Below are 17,137 nucleotides of genomic sequence, written 5' to 3' on the forward strand. Positions count from 1 at the left end.
AAGAATGAAATCCCCCATTTCTTTTGCAGTAATATGGATGGAACTGGAGGTCATTATCTTAAATGAAACAACCTAGGCACTGAAAGACAAATATCACATGTCCTTACTTATAAGTAGGGGCTAAATAATCTGCGTGCATGGACATACAATGTGGAATGATGAACAATGGAAATTCAGAAGAGGGTGGTAGAGGGTTGGATGAAATTGCTTAATGGGTACAATGTATGGTATTCAGGTAACAGATACTCTAACAGTTTTGACTTCACCAGTGCACAATCTATGGATGTAACAAAATTACACTTGTACCCCATAAATTTATACAAATAAAAAATAAAAAAAGAAATATTGATAGTGAAGACTAGTTTGATGAGGTCTCAGACAAAAATGAGAAACAAGGTATTGGAAACTATTTGATTTTTCTTTAATATATCTATCTGTTTAGTAAATGTTATGTTTATTTCCTGAAATATTTTTCTGGTTTCATTAAATAAATTTTCCTTTTACTCTTGGATCTCATTGAGCTTCCTTATGATTCCTATTTGGAACTCTTTATCTGTCATTTCAGTATTTTCATTTTAGTTGGGATCCAATGCTAAAGAGCTTGTGTGCTCCTTTGGAAGAGTCCTTTCACTCTGATTTTTCATACTTCCAGAGTTCTTGTGCTGATCTAGAGCACTGTCACTTCTTGTTTTGGGATTTTCTTTTGTCTAGATGGTACTTTCCCCCCCACCCCCTTAAGGATGTACCTGTAGCATATGTTGGGTAAAGACTTTGGCTTTGCTTATGGGTACTTTGATGGGTATCTAGGTTCTGGATTGATGCCTTTTTTTACAGATATCCTTAGTGTGCTGGTATTCTTAACTGCTAGTGATTTGTAAGCTGTAGAGGTAGTGTACTGTGGGGTGGGGTGGGGGTGGGGCAGAATTCCTGTCTCTTTTTGACAAGGGGAAATGGAGGGCTTTAAAAAAAATTCTCTTTTCCCAGCCCTGTGGTCTTCTTAACACTACAAATTATATGGGATACTCAATTTAATCTCAGTGTCAATAGGTGATGCTTACAGGTAAGAGTCAACCACACCCTATATGACTGAATCAGTAAATGCTGTAATGGACTGTACAAGCTGTCCTCCCTGCCAGTAGGTGGAGCTTGCAGGAAAGAACCAGCTGCAGTGGTGTTTTTGGGAACCTGTGATGGGCTCTAGACCCTCAGGAGAAGTGTTTGAATGGCCCAGGTGGTAGGCAGGGCCCCTGAGCTCCCTAGGGAGTCCTTACTCTCCACCACAGCAGATGCAAGTGAGGAATAAGAGGAGTAAGACTGGGTGGGGCTGGGTTGGGTGAGCCTGCCTTCAGTTTCCACAAAGGTAGGCTCGAGAGCTGTCTTGGCAGGGGTCAAGAATCAGCTCCTAGGCCACCGGGGAAAGCCACCAGGGAGGGGCTGAAGCTCCACAAAGACAGAAAGTCTACTCATGTAGGAAGGGAAGTATGGGATTCACAGTCTGGCTGTTGGGAGTGAGTTTTACTCTTCTCCCTCTCCCCTTGCTGAGAGGATCTCCTTCTGATGTCTTGCTGCAAGCAACAACCCAAACTAGCTGAGCTCACTAGCAATGGCACCACAGGGTAGGAGCTTCTCTGGCCAAGATCCTGCCTCAGACTAAAAGCATGGCTTTCCTGTGGGCAAAGGGGTGCTTTGTGAGTGCCCTGCCACTCAGACACACACTGCCCTCTTCTCTCAGTTCCGCCCAAGATTAGTTCACAAGCTTTCTCTTTGTGCTACTGAGCAACACAATTGAGTCCTAGAGGTAAAGGATCCAGCCCGGAGGCCTGTCCCCTGATCCCCCAAGTTTAATCCCTGATCATGCCAGGGAGAAGCATGGTGGTACTGAGATGCCTAAGGCACACTCAAGCAGACTTAATGTCCCTTCACTTTGGAGTATGCCCTGCTCTGCTGGGCAGGTAAGCCAAGCAAGCAGCATCAGGGAGGGCAAGCAGACAGGGAACTTACAGTCTGAGCACTCCTTGGTCTGCTGCAGGTCTTTGAGAGATAGGAGACCCCACTCTCTGTGGGAGCCTTGGTGTAGTGGACATGCCAACACAGGGGAAGCAGCCACTCCTCAGAGTCTTGGCTCAGTTGTCCCTTGGGGCATTCATGTTACTCAGCAGCAGTAGTGGGAGTGGGAGGGGAAGGGCAGGAAAAGAGTCTGAATGGAGGAGAACTGGAACTATGGTCTCCTTTGTCCCTCTCCCCAGAAGTCAGCCCACCTGGAATGTCCAAGCTCTGGGGTCACACAGTTCCCCTTCCACCACCCTTTCCCCCACCACAGCCCCCTTGTGGCCACTGCAGTTTGGGAAGGAGTTGGAAAATGTTTGTGTGGGGACCAGTGATATGAAAAGTGAAGGGCTGAAGCTCCCTGGGTGGGGACAAAGGCACACAGTTGGAGGAGAAGCAGTATGGCACCTGCCATTTCGGCTCGCCTGTGGTGATGAGGAGCAACCCTGAGAAGGCTGACAGCCCAGGGCTTTGTTTGCAGGAAACTCCCAGTTCACCAGTAGCAGCAGCTTTGGGGCTTGTGAGGGTAGAAAAGCTCTCAAGCAGCTCAGGAGCCTGCTGACTGCCAGAGGTGTGAGGGAAGGAGCAACAAAAGGCCCACCTACCCTTTCCACTGCAACACAAGTTTCTCAGGGGTTGATCTCTGCCAATATCTTGCTTCTTCTCGTTTTGCTTTGCAACTTCTTCCCATGGAATCTCTGGTGGGTTCTGGCACTTTTCCCTGAGAATTACATCTGAGCTATGTTTTTTTTTTTTTCATCTAAAACTTTTTCTTCTTTCTGAGACAATCTGGCAACCAGTGTCTCTAGTCAGTCATCTTGTCCCCTATTCTTGTATTTGTGTGTTTCAAGAGTGTTTTTAATCACTTGCTGAAGAATTTTTATAATAGTTGCTAAATATCCTTTTCTGAAAATTTCAATAGCTATTGTCTTTTCAGATTTAATGTTGATTGTCTTTTTCTCATTCAAGTTGGAATTTTCCTGGATCTTGGTATAACATAATTTTGGACCATGTTTTGGACATCTTGAATCTGTGTTTTAAGACTCTGGTTCCTATTTTTACCTTTTGTTTTAGCAAGTAGTTAACATGTTTATATTTGGATGATATGTCCTGGCTCACTTTTGTTGGCTGCGGTCAAACGTCAATTTAGTTTATAAAAACTGTTAGCCATAACTGCTCCATTCATGTGCTACTTAAATGGCAGGTCTCCTGTCCACCATCTTTGCAGCATTAACTGTAAAAGCTAAGAGGTTCAGTTCATTATCAGAGCCTTTGTACGGAGGCTAGTGTTTCACCCATGGACTTAACAAAGGGATCGCCTTGTTACTGGAGAAACATGGAGATAGAAATCAGAGTTTCACGCACAGGCTCTGTAAAAGGAGGGGCATTTCCTTGACTATCACGAGAGTTGAAATAAGATCTCACCCCCTGGGTCTAGTGCTGCAATACTTGGTATGGTGGAGATGTGCTTCTTTTGCCATGTGGTATTTATCTTTTAAAAAGACAGTCATGGTTACAACATTTATGACCTGCTGGGCTGCTACTTTCTTTGTCCTTTGTATAGAAAGAGCAAGCTTTTGTTGGAGCTATTTTTAGTATGTGCCCATTGGTATTTCCAAGTTGTCAGTTTTTTAATTGCTCAAACCAAGATATATAGGAAGAAGGCAAAAAGCCACAGGGAACTTATTTTTCGCTCAATCCCATAGTCTCTAACCAAGAAGAAGAAAGTCTCTACTTTCCTTTCTTCACCTTTCAGAGCCTTCTGATAGTTGAAATATATTCTCCCCAGACTTTTTATGACTAGGAGAATGAGTAAAACAGAATGTGTTTCCTTGACATTTTCTGTAACTAGAAATACAAAGCCATTTTAGAGGCAGTCTGCCACAGTACATTATGTGTTTTTGTAAATCCCACTAGAGTTGATTTTTATGAGAGGTGAGAGTGTGTACCCTGTTTCAGTCTTCTAAATGTGACTATTCAATTGTCCCAGAACCATTTATTACATAGGGATTCTTTTCCCCAGTGTATGTTTATATGTTTTTTCAAAGATCAGATGGCTATATGAGGATGGTTTCATATCTGGGTTCTCTGCTCTTTTTCATTTGTCTATATCTCTATTCTTGTGCCACGTACCATGCTGTTTTGTTTATGATAGCCTTGTAGTGTAGCTTGAAGTCTGGTAAATTTATCCCTCCCATTTATTCTTTTTGCATAAGGTTGCTGTAGCTTTATGGGGTATTCTCTGGTTCCATACAGAACATAGAATTATTTTTTCTAGATGGTTGAAAAATGATGATTTTAATAGTGATTGCATTGAATCTGTACATCACTTTGGGTAGTATAGACATTTTGTCAATGTTGATTCTGCCCATCCACAAGCATGGTATGGTTTTCAACTGTTTATATCTGGTGCTATTTCCTCCCTCAGTGTTTCATAGTTCTCCCTATAGAGGTCTTTCACATCTTTAGTTAAATATAGTCCTAGGTATTTTATTTTCTTTGTTGCTATTGTGAAAAGTATTGAGTCTTTAATTTGGTACTCAGTTTGACTGTTGTCGGCATATATGAATGCTACTGAATTGTGTACATTGGCTTTGTAACCTGAGACTTTCCTGAACTTACTTATTTCCAGTAGTCTCTTGGCAAAATCTTTGGGGTTTTCTAGATATGAGATCATATCGCAAGCAAAGAATGACAGTTTGACCTCTTCTGCCACCATTTGTATATCCTTGATTTCTTTCGTCTGATTGCTCTGGCTAGGACTTCTAGCACTACGTTGAATAGAAGTGTTGATAGTGGGCAACTTTGGTTCCAGTTCTAAGAAGGAATGCTTTCAATTTTTCCCCATTCAGTATGATGTTAGCTGTAGGTTTGTCATATATGGCTTTTATCATTTTGAGATAATTCCCTTCTAAGCCTATTTTATTAAGAGTTCTTATCATAAAAGGGCATTGAATTTTGTCAGATGCTTTTTATGCATCTATTGAAAGGTTCATACGGTCTTTGTTTTTACTTCTGTTTATGTGGTGAGTTACATTCATGGATTTGCATATGTTGAACCATCACTCCATCTCTGGGATGAAGCCCACTTGGTCATGATGGATAATTTGTTTTTTTTATGAGAAGCTCAATTAAATATACTAGGATTTTATTGAAAATTTTTGCATATATATTCATAAGGGATATTGATCTGTAGCTTTCTTTTTCTGTTGAGTCATTTCATGGCTTTGGTATCAGGGTGATGTTGGCTTCATAAAATGTGTTGGATAGGAATCTTCCTTCTCGATGTTGTGGAATAATTTCTGCAGGGATAGGTACCAGTTCTTTGTAGGTCTGATAAATTTGGTTGTGAAACCATCTTGTCCAGGACATTTTTTTTAGAAAGGTTTTATTTCTGCCTCAATGTCAGTACTTGATATTGGTCTCTTCAGGAATTCTACTTCTTCCTAATTGAGCCAAGGGAACTGTGTAATTTTAAGAATTTGTCCATTTCCTCCATGTTTTCAAGTTTATGTGCCTAGAGATTTTTATAGTATACAGAGATGAGATTTTATATTTCCATTATGTCAGCTGTAATTCCTCCTTTTTCATTCCTGATTGAGTTCATTAGAGCCCTGTCAGGTGCTTTAGAAAAGAAAATGTAAAATCAGTGATCTAAATTTTCATGTCAAGATGCTAGGAAAAGAGCAAATTAATAAAAAGTGCAACCAGTGGAATAGAGAAAACTAATGCAACAGAGAAAAGCAATAGCAGCCAGCCAAGCCTGTTGAGCAGGAGCAGGAGGAGGAACATGGCCCACTGGCCACAGCTGGTCCTAAATGAGGCTGAGCAAGGACCTGATGCATCTGGGGCCCCAAGCAGTCAACCAAAAGGGGGTGTTGTTAGGGGCAAAGCAAGAGTGGGAAGAGCTCAGGGAATCAAGTGGGGATGGAGATTCCTGAGTTTGGATGCTTTCTGTTAAGGGCCTTGAAGTGGCAGAACCGCAGCCCTAGGGGCTGCATTCCGAGGGAGAGGAGGGAGAGATAAAAACAGACACACAGGCACATAAACTGGTCTTCACTTGGTTTATTGTTTCCTTCAGCTGTGACCACAGGAGCAAAAGCAGAACTTTCATTTCTCAGTGCCCATTGCCTTCCGAGGGTATTACTAGTTACTGCGGAAGAAAACAAAAGCACACACGCTCAAGGTCTGGTAGCAAATTCTCTTCCACTGCAATGCATACAGATAGTTGGGGTACTGCCATGTGTAAAATTCATTTGGCAGAAAAAAGAATTCTTGAAAGAATGGTAAAGTTTGCTTATGAAATTATTTGGCCATGAGTAACTTATATACTTCATGATTCTCTGCGATTTCTAAGGAACCAAAATATTTAATCAGAAGTACTTGCAAATGAGAAAATTTAACATTTTTCAAATTTAATGAAATGTTTATGAATATAACAATTAATATTTTTACTATTTCTTAGAAATTGAACACCATATTAATTTTACTTTTTTCCATACATTGCAGCCAATTATTTTTGGTTTTTCATGCTATAAACCGTTTTGTGGGGCTCTTAAAAACTCATAGCATTCAAGCATTGTGCCTAATGGATAAAATGGCCCTGATTATGAATTTGTTTAATAAACTAATTTACAGATATTATATCTTATTGGCTGTAACTCTTTCATTCCATTCTATCAACAGTAGTAAGTTCTCAACAAATTTAAGGGAACTTTACTAAACTGAAGAAAAAATAGATTAAGTAATTTAAATATTCATTAATAATAAGGTTATAAAGATTGGTAGGTTATTAACTGGTGTAGTATTTTACCAATTCATTTACCCAATAAATACTTAGGAATTAACTGTAGATTATCAATTTCATTTAATTTCAAACATATATTTATTTTAAGAAACACCTCCTGATATACTTACCTACTGCTATGTGTTTGGGCACTGCTATTTGCTTTCCTGTGATTTGGATCTAAATATATAAGGAAATAACGTTTTTAGGTTGATATGATTCAATCTTTCAAAGTTATGTCATGTTTATTTTTACAGAATTTTTTTCCACTTTCCTTTCAAAGTTGTGTTAGAAATATTTGCCAAATTTCTATTTTTATACTAATTTTTACCAAATTCAAAATCAAAATTCTTGGGCATCTTTTGTGTTCTCTATAGCCACAGATTCCTTATCCCCCAACTAAAAGAATGGGAGAGAAAAGAATGAATTGAAGACAAATTAATCAGGATTAATTCACAGATAAGATACTATAGTTAGTAAGATTAGTGAGAGAACTCAGTGATAACAGTGGCATCATTTTACACCCCCCATCCTTTCCCTACCTCTTCTATTTTATACCTTCAAAACTTATAGTTGATTTTTCCTATTATTCTGGCCATGAACAATTCCTATTTAAATACAGTTCATTCTCCTCAAAGCCAATAAAGGGATTTATATATATGGACTAGTGAGTCTACTGACATATATATACACATAAGATTTTTGGCATTTAAAAAAAAAATTCTTGTTCTGTTTACCCAAGGAGTTGGCTCTACCAAGATCCTCCACTGGCTTTCCAATAGAAAAATAACAATGACAATAATAATGTAAAAAGAACAGAAGTACAAGAAAATATACTAAGTGTTATAATAGTAAGGCACATAAAGTATGTCTGCTTAGCCTATTAAATTTAAATGAAAGAATAATCAAAGAATGCCTTTCTGGTGTACGCCAAACACAAGGCTAGACTTAGGGCTTAACACTGAAAATTATAGTCTTCAAATGCAATGTACACTGTCCTCTGGGTGATGCCCTGTCTATCCTTCAATCTAGCTGAACACCACTTCTAGAAGAGGATGCTTATGTGAGTGGCATATTCTTTGAGGAGAGACAATGTGAGGGGACAACTGGAGTCGTTACAATACTAATTAGCTGTGCATATGTGAAGTTCAAGAGTAATCACTCATTTGTTAAATGAGTATTTATTGAATATTTACTCTGCTAGGTGCTGACTATATATAGGTCAGCAAGATAAACATGTTCATTACCCTCAAGTGATTTCAGAGTACAAAGGGAGGGTAATGCTTCTAGGCGGGCAAAGGGTTGGGAGAACTGCAGTGTTTAGCACTCTATCTCAACTCCCTTGGTGACAGTGACAGAGTGGGGACAACAAAGAAAATCAGCTTTTTTCCCCTCATACTTAGCTTAGAGAAAGTAACTAATGTCTCCAAAAGAGTGACTATGTTAGGAGACATCCAGAAGAGAGAATACTAGATACAGAAATATTATAGCTTTCCTAATGAAAGGAGTGACTTCATCAGGGAAGACAAAAACTATGCAATGTTGTGGTGTTGTGGTGTAGCCTACAAAACTTTACTTGTAGGTATAAAGGATACTCTGCAATAGCAGTGGGTTGAACGTAACTAAAAGAGGTCACTTTAAGGAAAAATACTAGACGGCAGAAGAAAATGAAAACTCTACAAGGGAGAAAGAACGATGAACAGACGAGTAAATATTTGATAGTTTCATAAGAGTCACAAAGCCACAGCTGTGAAGCACGGGAAACTAAAAACTTAAAAAAAATTCAGAGAACCCTGGTTGACACAATTGTGGGATGTTGAAGGCCTATCAGAACTGTAGGATTTTAGTGTATTTATGATACTGCCTCTTAAATAAACTCCTCCTGAATACACTCAGTTGTTCATATTGAATTTTGGGGTGTAAATAAAATCCAAAGAAAGAAGTGATATTTCTCTTTATGTATCCCAGCATAAAGGATGCAAAAATGCTCAGCTTATGAATTAGTTTTACAAACTGATTATAAGTATCTTGTTTCTTATTAAATTTCACTAGTTTTTTTCCTATGTACCACAAGAGTATGCAATCAAAAAAAAATTAGTCAACTGAAAGAAAAAAAAAAGATTGAGTTTAACACTTATTCCTGGAATAGGGAATATTAATATATTAGTTTTGGTGCAGACTTTATCAGGTGTGGCTGCTCAAAAACTACTGAGCAATTAGCTGTGAATTATCAACTTTTTCATTCTTATTTTTCATTCTTATTTAGGAGAGTCTTGTGAAGACTCTCCTAAATATAGACATTTCCAATAGAGAAAAGAGAAAGAATTGGAAGAGTCAATAATTGAAGAGATAATGACTGAACGTTTTTTTAAGAATTAATGAATATTTATTTATGGATAATACTTCATAAATTGTTTACCTGTTGGTATTTCCTTGGGCACTACCTTCTGACTTGGATCTAAGAGAAATAAAAATAATGTCTGAAAGCTAATATTAAGAAACTTGCGTACTTTGAGAATTAAAAGCAGACAATTTTATATGAAAACTAACTCTTTAAACACTTAGGGCATGCAAATAAATAGCATTCTTATTTACCCAAACACCAAGTGCAACATATAGTACAAAATTTAAATTCTCCAATGGGGAATCAAGATAACAGAGAATTTTTTCTCCTGATTTTTAATCACTGAATATAAATTTGACCCTAAATTTCTAAATCTGTCATTCAGGCTCCAAGTTAAGTTTTTATTTGTTGATACATAAATTACCACATTTTGTAAATTACAGCTTCCCCTTTCTATTCCACAAAGACAAAAATGCCGAATAGCACAAAAATGTAATAGATAACTGAGATCGACAGCCAGAAAAGGCTTTTTCTTCTATCAGTAAAAAAAATAAATGAATAAGTAAATTAGAAGTTTAGAGGGAAAGTAGGAGCTAAAGCTGAATTACTCATGCCCTAAAAGATGCGGTTTTCATAACCCTAACTTGGAAGGAGTTGAGGGCATGGATCTCTATGTGTTGGAAAGCTGGAATGAAGCTGCTTCTGTAAGTCTGGTAGTCATGAGTGGAGATAATAAAAGGTATAATCACCGGACTTGAAAATGCAACAGGCAAATTGTCTCAGCCATGGGGAACGGAAAAGGATCCCCTAGAGGTGCAGGAGCCCCAGGCCTGTACCGTGTCGCATGGCAGGGCCTCAACTGCTCAAGTCCACTACCCGCAAGTCTGAACGCCAGCGAGTATAGAAAATATTACAACATTAATATTCCAGGGGAGACAAACCTGAAACACCCTCCTCCCCCCAGTATGCGCCTCTACAACTCAGGGCAGGCAGCATTCTCATGAGAACAACCATTGCCTCTGAGGATGAGCTTGCAAATCTAAAATTACAAACTACTGTATGTTAATGTCTACAGCCACAGTAAAATTTTAAAAAATACACACATCAAGATCAACAGATAATATAAAAGCCTTTAAAATAGAAATGTCTGGGATCTCCACAGAGATCAAGGCAGGAATAAGGCAAGAAAATGACAGCTGTTAAGTGGATGGATAATTTGGAAACTGATAGGAGGAAATCAAATAATGCCAGAGAGGTGAAAAACCATAGTATATGAACAGCCCAGTTAAGAAATATTGAGGCTAAAATGTGAAGACTCTCCTAAATATAGACATTTCCAATAGAGAGAAGAGAAAGAATTGGAAGAGTCAATAATTGAAGAGATAATGACTGAACGTTTTTTTAAGAATTAATGACCTGAGTCCTCATATCACAAGCTACATTAAATCTAGAGCTGGGTAAATAAAAACAAATTATATTGGAACATATAATAGGAAAATAAAATATTCAGGACAAAAAAGAAACTTTAGAAGCCACTTAGAAAAAAACACACATTAATCGGGAGACAATAAATAGGTTAATAAGACTGACAACTGAGGTCTCATCAATGATAGTAAATTGACATTACAACAACAGAATATTTTAAAAGAGTTTCAGAAAAGTGACTCTCAACTAGGAGTCTATAACCATTTAATCTATTATTCAAAAGTGGGTGTGGAAAAAAGCATGCTCAGGCTTTTAACACATGGACACTAACTGAAACTAGAAGGGCTGTACATCAGAAAAAAGGATATCGAACCCATAATGAAAAATAAATGGATTCAAGAATGAAGAGTGAGCAAAGCAATCATGTAAATGTTTTTGAATACTAGTGAGTATTCTTTTAATGAAAAAATGATAATAATACAGTGACTAATGAAAGGTATGGTCTTGTCAGTAAAAACCTGGAAGAAGCTAAAAGCCAAATGACAATAATATAGGAGATTAGTATTTAGAATTTGCTATTAAGTGGCCTAAGATCCTTGTTTAGGAAAAGACTGGAAATATTGATAGCATTTAGACATTTTAAATTAATTATACTAAAGCAGTACTAATATAACCCATGCTGGGATTCATTCTGCCTCTCTGCCTGCTTTTGGCTTCAACAGCATTTCCCACTGACTTTCCACCAGTTAAAAACTACTCCAAAGAGAGATGACCCCAAAACTACTGTGGATGTTAGATCCTAAAGCACAGCAACAATATCAAGTCATATTGTTAAAATTTAAAGGAATAATTATTCTAAAAATGTTTCTATGGTGCACACTAAGCCAGAGGCTAGACCAAGAGAATAACATTCCAAATTCAACTATTCCAATTGAAATGTACATTCATTTTCCTATGGGTGATGCTGTCATCCTTCACACAATGTAGGTAAAGAAAATCCTAGGAGAGATATTAATTATGTTAACAGGGTTTCAGGATGAGGGATGATATGATGAAAGAGGAAGAAGTAGGGGAAGTTACAACTTCAGATACACAGATGCGTGTGTATGCATGCATGCACTCACACATGTTCAGATTTGTCTATGTACCTTTACATCTGTGTTTTTGTTTGACTGTGTGTACATGAAGATCAAAGATAATTATTTATTCATTCAACAAATATTCATTTATCACTTATTCTAAGCGATGCATTCTGCTACATGCTGGCTATACAATGTTGAGCAAGATAAACATGGCCTTTATCATCATCTGAGATGACAGAGTATAATTAGACATATGTCCCAAGGTGAGGAAAAAGGAACTGAGACTTGCTGTGTTTGAGCACTTTATGATAACTCCCTTGGTCACAATAACAAAAGAGAATATGATAACAGAAATCAACTCTTTTTAGTTTGCTGATACTAACTCCTGACTCCAAAGTAGGAAAGGAAAGAAGAGATTGACTTATTAGACAAATACTCACTAGTTACAGATACTAACAGGTTGTTTTCAGGTGCCATACTTTACCAATTGTGACTTCTCAATCATAGCAATGAATTGTCAATTATTGATTTGTTCATCTTGATTTTTAACACACACTTATTATAAGAAATATTTGCTAATTTACTTACCTGCTAGTATCTGCTTGGGTGCCACTTTCTGATCTGGTTCTAAATGAGAGTAAAAAAATATGCTAAAAAAAGTGCCTCTAAACAAATGAATGAATATCATATCATTTTATAACCTGCATTCATTCTTTTATACCAACATTAATGAATAATTACAAAATATTGCTAAATTAGTGTATGCAAACAACTGAAAGTCTTAATTACTCATATACCACGGCCATAAAGAGTCTAAATTTCAAATCTTCAACTAGGGAGACAAACTAGAAAACAGAGATTTATTTGCCCCCTTTCATTTTCCAGCACAAAATATCTGCTTGATTTTAAATGCCGATTCTGGCCTTCATGTTCCAACCTAATGTTTCCCCAATTGATAAATAAATCACTACAGATTGTGATTCAAAACCCACACTAGACACAACAAAAAAAGAAAACTACAGACCAATATCCCTCATAAACAAAGATGCAAACATCCTCAACAAATTATAAGCAAAAAAAAAATCCAACAGCACATAAAAAAATAATTCATCACAATCAAGTGGGAGTCATGCAGGCCTGCAATGAATGGTTGAACATACACAAAAAACCAATGTGATCCACCACATAAAAAGAATTAAAAACAAAAAACATTATCATCTCAATAAATGCAGAAAAAGCATTTGATAAAATCCAGTACCCCTTCATGATAAAAACCCTTACATACTAGGCATAGAAGGAACATACCTCAAAATAACCAAAGTCATATATGACAAATCCACCACCAACATCATACCAAATGGGGTAAGGTTGAAAGCATTACCCCTAAGCAGTGTAACAAGACAAGGATCTCTACTTTCCCCACTTCTACTAAACATAGTATAAAAGTCCTAGCCAAAGCAGTAAGGCAAGAGAAAGAAATAAAGAACATCCAAATTGGAAAAAAGAAGGTCAAACTATCCCTGTTTGCTGATTATATATGATCTTATATCTAGAAAACCTGAAAGAGTCCTCCAAAAGACTCCAAGAATTGATAAATAAATTCAGTAAAATCCTAGGTTACAAAATTAATGTACACAAATCAGTAGCATTTCTATACACTAATAGCAGATAACTGGTAATCAAATCAACACAATACCATTTACAATAACTGCGAAAAATAAATAAATGAAACATCTAGGAATATACTTAACAAAGGACATGAAGGATCTCTACAAGGAGAACTGCAAAACACTAATGACAGAAATCACAGATGATACAAACAAATAGAAAAATATTCCATGCTCATGTCTTGGAAGAACCAATATTGTTAAAATATCTATATTGCCCAAAGTGATTTACAGATTCAGTGCAATTCCCATCAAAATACCAACGTCATTTTTCACAGAATTAGAAAAAAAAATCCTAAAATTCATATGGAATCAAAAAAGAGCCTGAATAGACAAAGCAATCCTAAGCAAAAATAACAAATCTGGAGGCATCACATTACCAAACTTCAAATCATAGTGAAAGGTGAGAGCAACCAAGATAGCATGGTACCAGTATAGACATACAGATACAACTGAATAGACTAGAGAATCCAGAAATAAAACCAAACACCAACAACCGACTGACTGTTGACAAAGCAGACAAAAAATACACTGGGGAAATGATTACCCTATTTAATAAATGGTACTGGGAAAACTGGAGAGCCACACATAGAAGAATGAAACTGGATCACTGTCTCTTACAATACACAAAAATTAACTCAAGAGGGATTAAAGACTTAAATATAAGACCTGATACCATAAAAGTTCCATAAGAAAACTTACAAAAAACTCTTCAGAACATTGGCCTATGCAAAGAACTTATGACTAAAACTCCAAAAGCAAAAACAACAAATATAAAGATAAATAAATGGAACTTAATTAGACTAAAAAGTTTCTGCACTGCAAAATAAATAACCAACAGAGTAAATAGACAACCTACGGAATGGGAAAATATTCACAAACTATTTATCTCACAAAGGAGTGATATCTAGAATCACCAAGGAACTCAAACATATCAGGCCAGAAACAAGCAAATAACCCCATTAAAAAGTGGGCAATAGACATGAACAGACATTTTTCAAAAGAAGATATACAAATGGCCAACAAACATGAAAAAATGCTCAACAACACTAATCATCAGGGAAATACAAATTAAAACCACAATGAGGTATCACCTTACCCATCAGAATGGCTATTTTTAAAAAGTCAAAAAACAATAGATATTGGCATAGATGTGGTAAAAAAAAAAAAAAAAGGATTGCTGATATAGTGTTAGTGGGAATGTAAATTAGTACAATGTTTATGGAAAAGAGTATGGAGATACCTCAAAGAACTAAAAGTAGACCTACCATTCAATCCAGCAATTCCACTACTGGGTATCTACCCAGAGGAAAATAAGTCATTATATAAAAAAGACACCTGCACTCATATGTTTATCACAGCACAATTTACAATTGCAAAGATATAGAATCAACCTAACTGCTCACCGACTAATGAATGTATAAATAAAATGTGATATATATACATCGTGGAGTACTACTCAGCCATAAAAAGGGATGTGATAATGCTTTTCACAGCAACTTGGATGAAACGGAGCCATAATCCTAAGTGAAATATCTCAGGAATGGAAAAACAAAGATTGCATCGACTGACTTATAACTGGGAGCTAAACAATGGGTACACATGATCATACAGAGTGGTATAATGGACTTGGAGACTCAGAAGGGTGCTGAGGGGTCAACAATTACCTATTGGGTACAATCTTATTATTTGAGTAAGGGTACACTAAAATTCATGACTTCAGCACTTTACCATGCATCCATGTAACATAAAACCACTTCTACACCCTAAATCTACAGAAATAGTAATAAATAAAAATGCAATTCCCCAAAAGTAAAATAAAATAAAATAAAACCCACACTAATATCCAATAATCAAGCAATCCCATTGGGTTGATGGGATAATTTCTCCTCCTATCCCACACATGGAGAAATGGCGAAAAAAATAACCCAAAATACTAACTAAAATTTTAAGAAAGGGACATTTCCAGTAACAGTTAAAAAAAAAAAAATTGAACATGCAAAAGGCAAGTAGAAACTGAAGCTGAATGGCCCCAGACGTACATGAATCGGGTACACACATTAGCTTACAAGGAGCTGGGACCTCTTGGAAAGCTAGAGCTGACCTCCTCCCGTAAGCCTGGGGGCCATGAAAGGCCACGCCATCTATGAGAGGGGGACAGTAAAACTTGTTTCCACTAGACATTGAGACGTATCAGGGAATTTGCTTCTTAAGAAGTATAGACGGCAAACGAACACCTAAAGAAACAGGAACCCTAGGCACTTAAATTGGCTTAGAGATTCAGATGGAAGAAACATCACATAAACAAGTATAAGCCTTAAGCCTTTTACCCAGTACAGGATCAGAACATCAATTCATGATTCCCTTGAAACCTGTATCTCCAAGTGTTAACAATTGTAAAATTTATCACATAGGAGGGCAAAACATAACCTCCACAAGGAGGCTTCTGCAAAGCAGGATATGCAGAATTCCCATGAGACAATCATTGCCACTTAACATAACCTTACAAAGAAAAAAGCCAATAAGAGGAGATGTCAACAGCCAAAGCAATCTAAAAAATATAGAGATAATAGAAAAACTTTTGAAAATAATCCTAGAATTTTCATAGAGGGTAAAAAAGGAACAGAATTCATTAAAGAATAAATAACCAAGCTGAAAAAAAGATTTGCTTATTTTTAAATTGTTTAGGGAAACTACCCAAAATACTAGATAAACAGAATAATGACATATAAAAGACAAGTTAGGAAATAAACATGAAGGAATTGAGAAACAGAAGATTTCGAATGGGGGAGAGTCAATATTTGAAGAGACAGGACATTTCGAAAATTGAAAAAAGGCAGGGTTTTCACACTGAAAGAGAATACTGAGTCCACTTCACAGTATGTTGAGACAGTGAGAACTAAGTTCACAGTTAAGAAACATCAATAGTGACACGATGCTTCTTACTGATGACAAAAATAAAGGAACAAATAGGTCAATGTAATTAGCTCTCCCCAACCCATAATTATTATATAAATGTATACATCTAGATTCACGAGCTCTGTCCTAATCTATAAAATGTCATACATTTGCTTATTTATCCAAGAAGTGTTCTATTACAGTCATGAGTTGCTTCATGATTGGGATACATTATTAGGTGAATGAATGCATTGTTAGGTGATTTGGTCATTGTGCAAACATCACAGAATATACTTAAACCTGGATGGTATAGCCTACTACACACCTAGGCTATATGGTGTAGCCTATTGCTCCTAGGCTACAAACAGGTACAGAATGTTACTGTATTGAATACTGTAGAGAAGTGTAACACAATGGTAGGTATTTGTATATCTAAATATAGAAAAGGTATAGGAAAAAATCACAGTATAAAAGATAAAAAAAAAATGGCACACCTATATTAGGGCACTTTCCATGAATGGAGCTTGCAGGACTGGAAATTGTTCTGGGTGAGTCAGTGAGTGAGTGGCAAGTGAATGTGAAGACCTATGAAATCACTATACACTACTGTAGAATTTGTAAATAGTATACACTAAACCTGCACTAAATTTAAAAATATTTTGCTTTCTTCAATAAAAAAATTAACTTTAGCCAACTGTAAAGTTTTTACTTTAATACATTTAATTTTTTAACTTTTTGACTATTTTTTAATAACACTTAGCTTAAAACATAAAGTCATACAGCTGTACAAAAATATTTTCTATCTTTATATCCTTAGAGGTTTTTTCCTCTTTTAAAAATTTTTTTGAACAATGAATAATTTATTTTTCTACTTTATACTGAAGTGGAG

At 36.5% G+C, this 17,137-nt stretch overlaps 1 protein-coding gene across 4 annotated transcripts in view; it reads right to left on the bottom strand.

Annotated features, from left to right (window-relative positions):
- Positions 1 to 6,096: 6,096 nt before the first annotated feature.
- Positions 6,097 to 17,137, bottom strand: part of LOC105866637 (disintegrin and metalloproteinase domain-containing protein 32-like) — a 141,069-nt gene continuing 130,028 nt past the window's right edge. For all 4 annotated transcript variants that reach the window (XM_075997369.1, XM_075997368.1, XM_075997370.1 and 1 more), the window contains exons 21-24: positions 12,272 to 12,310; positions 9,252 to 9,290; positions 6,964 to 7,012; positions 6,097 to 6,199 (exon numbers count right to left, since the gene is read on the bottom strand). In XM_075997369.1, coding sequence (XP_075853484.1) covers positions 6,988 to 7,012; positions 9,252 to 9,290; positions 12,272 to 12,310 — 103 coding nt within the window. In that variant the 3' untranslated portion in view covers positions 6,097 to 6,199; positions 6,964 to 6,987. The remainder of the gene's footprint in view (positions 6,200 to 6,963; positions 7,013 to 9,251; positions 9,291 to 12,271; positions 12,311 to 17,137) is intronic.

Source organism: Microcebus murinus, chromosome 24 (genome assembly GCF_040939455.1).
Source record: "Microcebus murinus isolate Inina chromosome 24, M.murinus_Inina_mat1.0, whole genome shotgun sequence".
NCBI lineage: Eukaryota > Metazoa > Chordata > Mammalia > Primates > Cheirogaleidae > Microcebus > Microcebus murinus.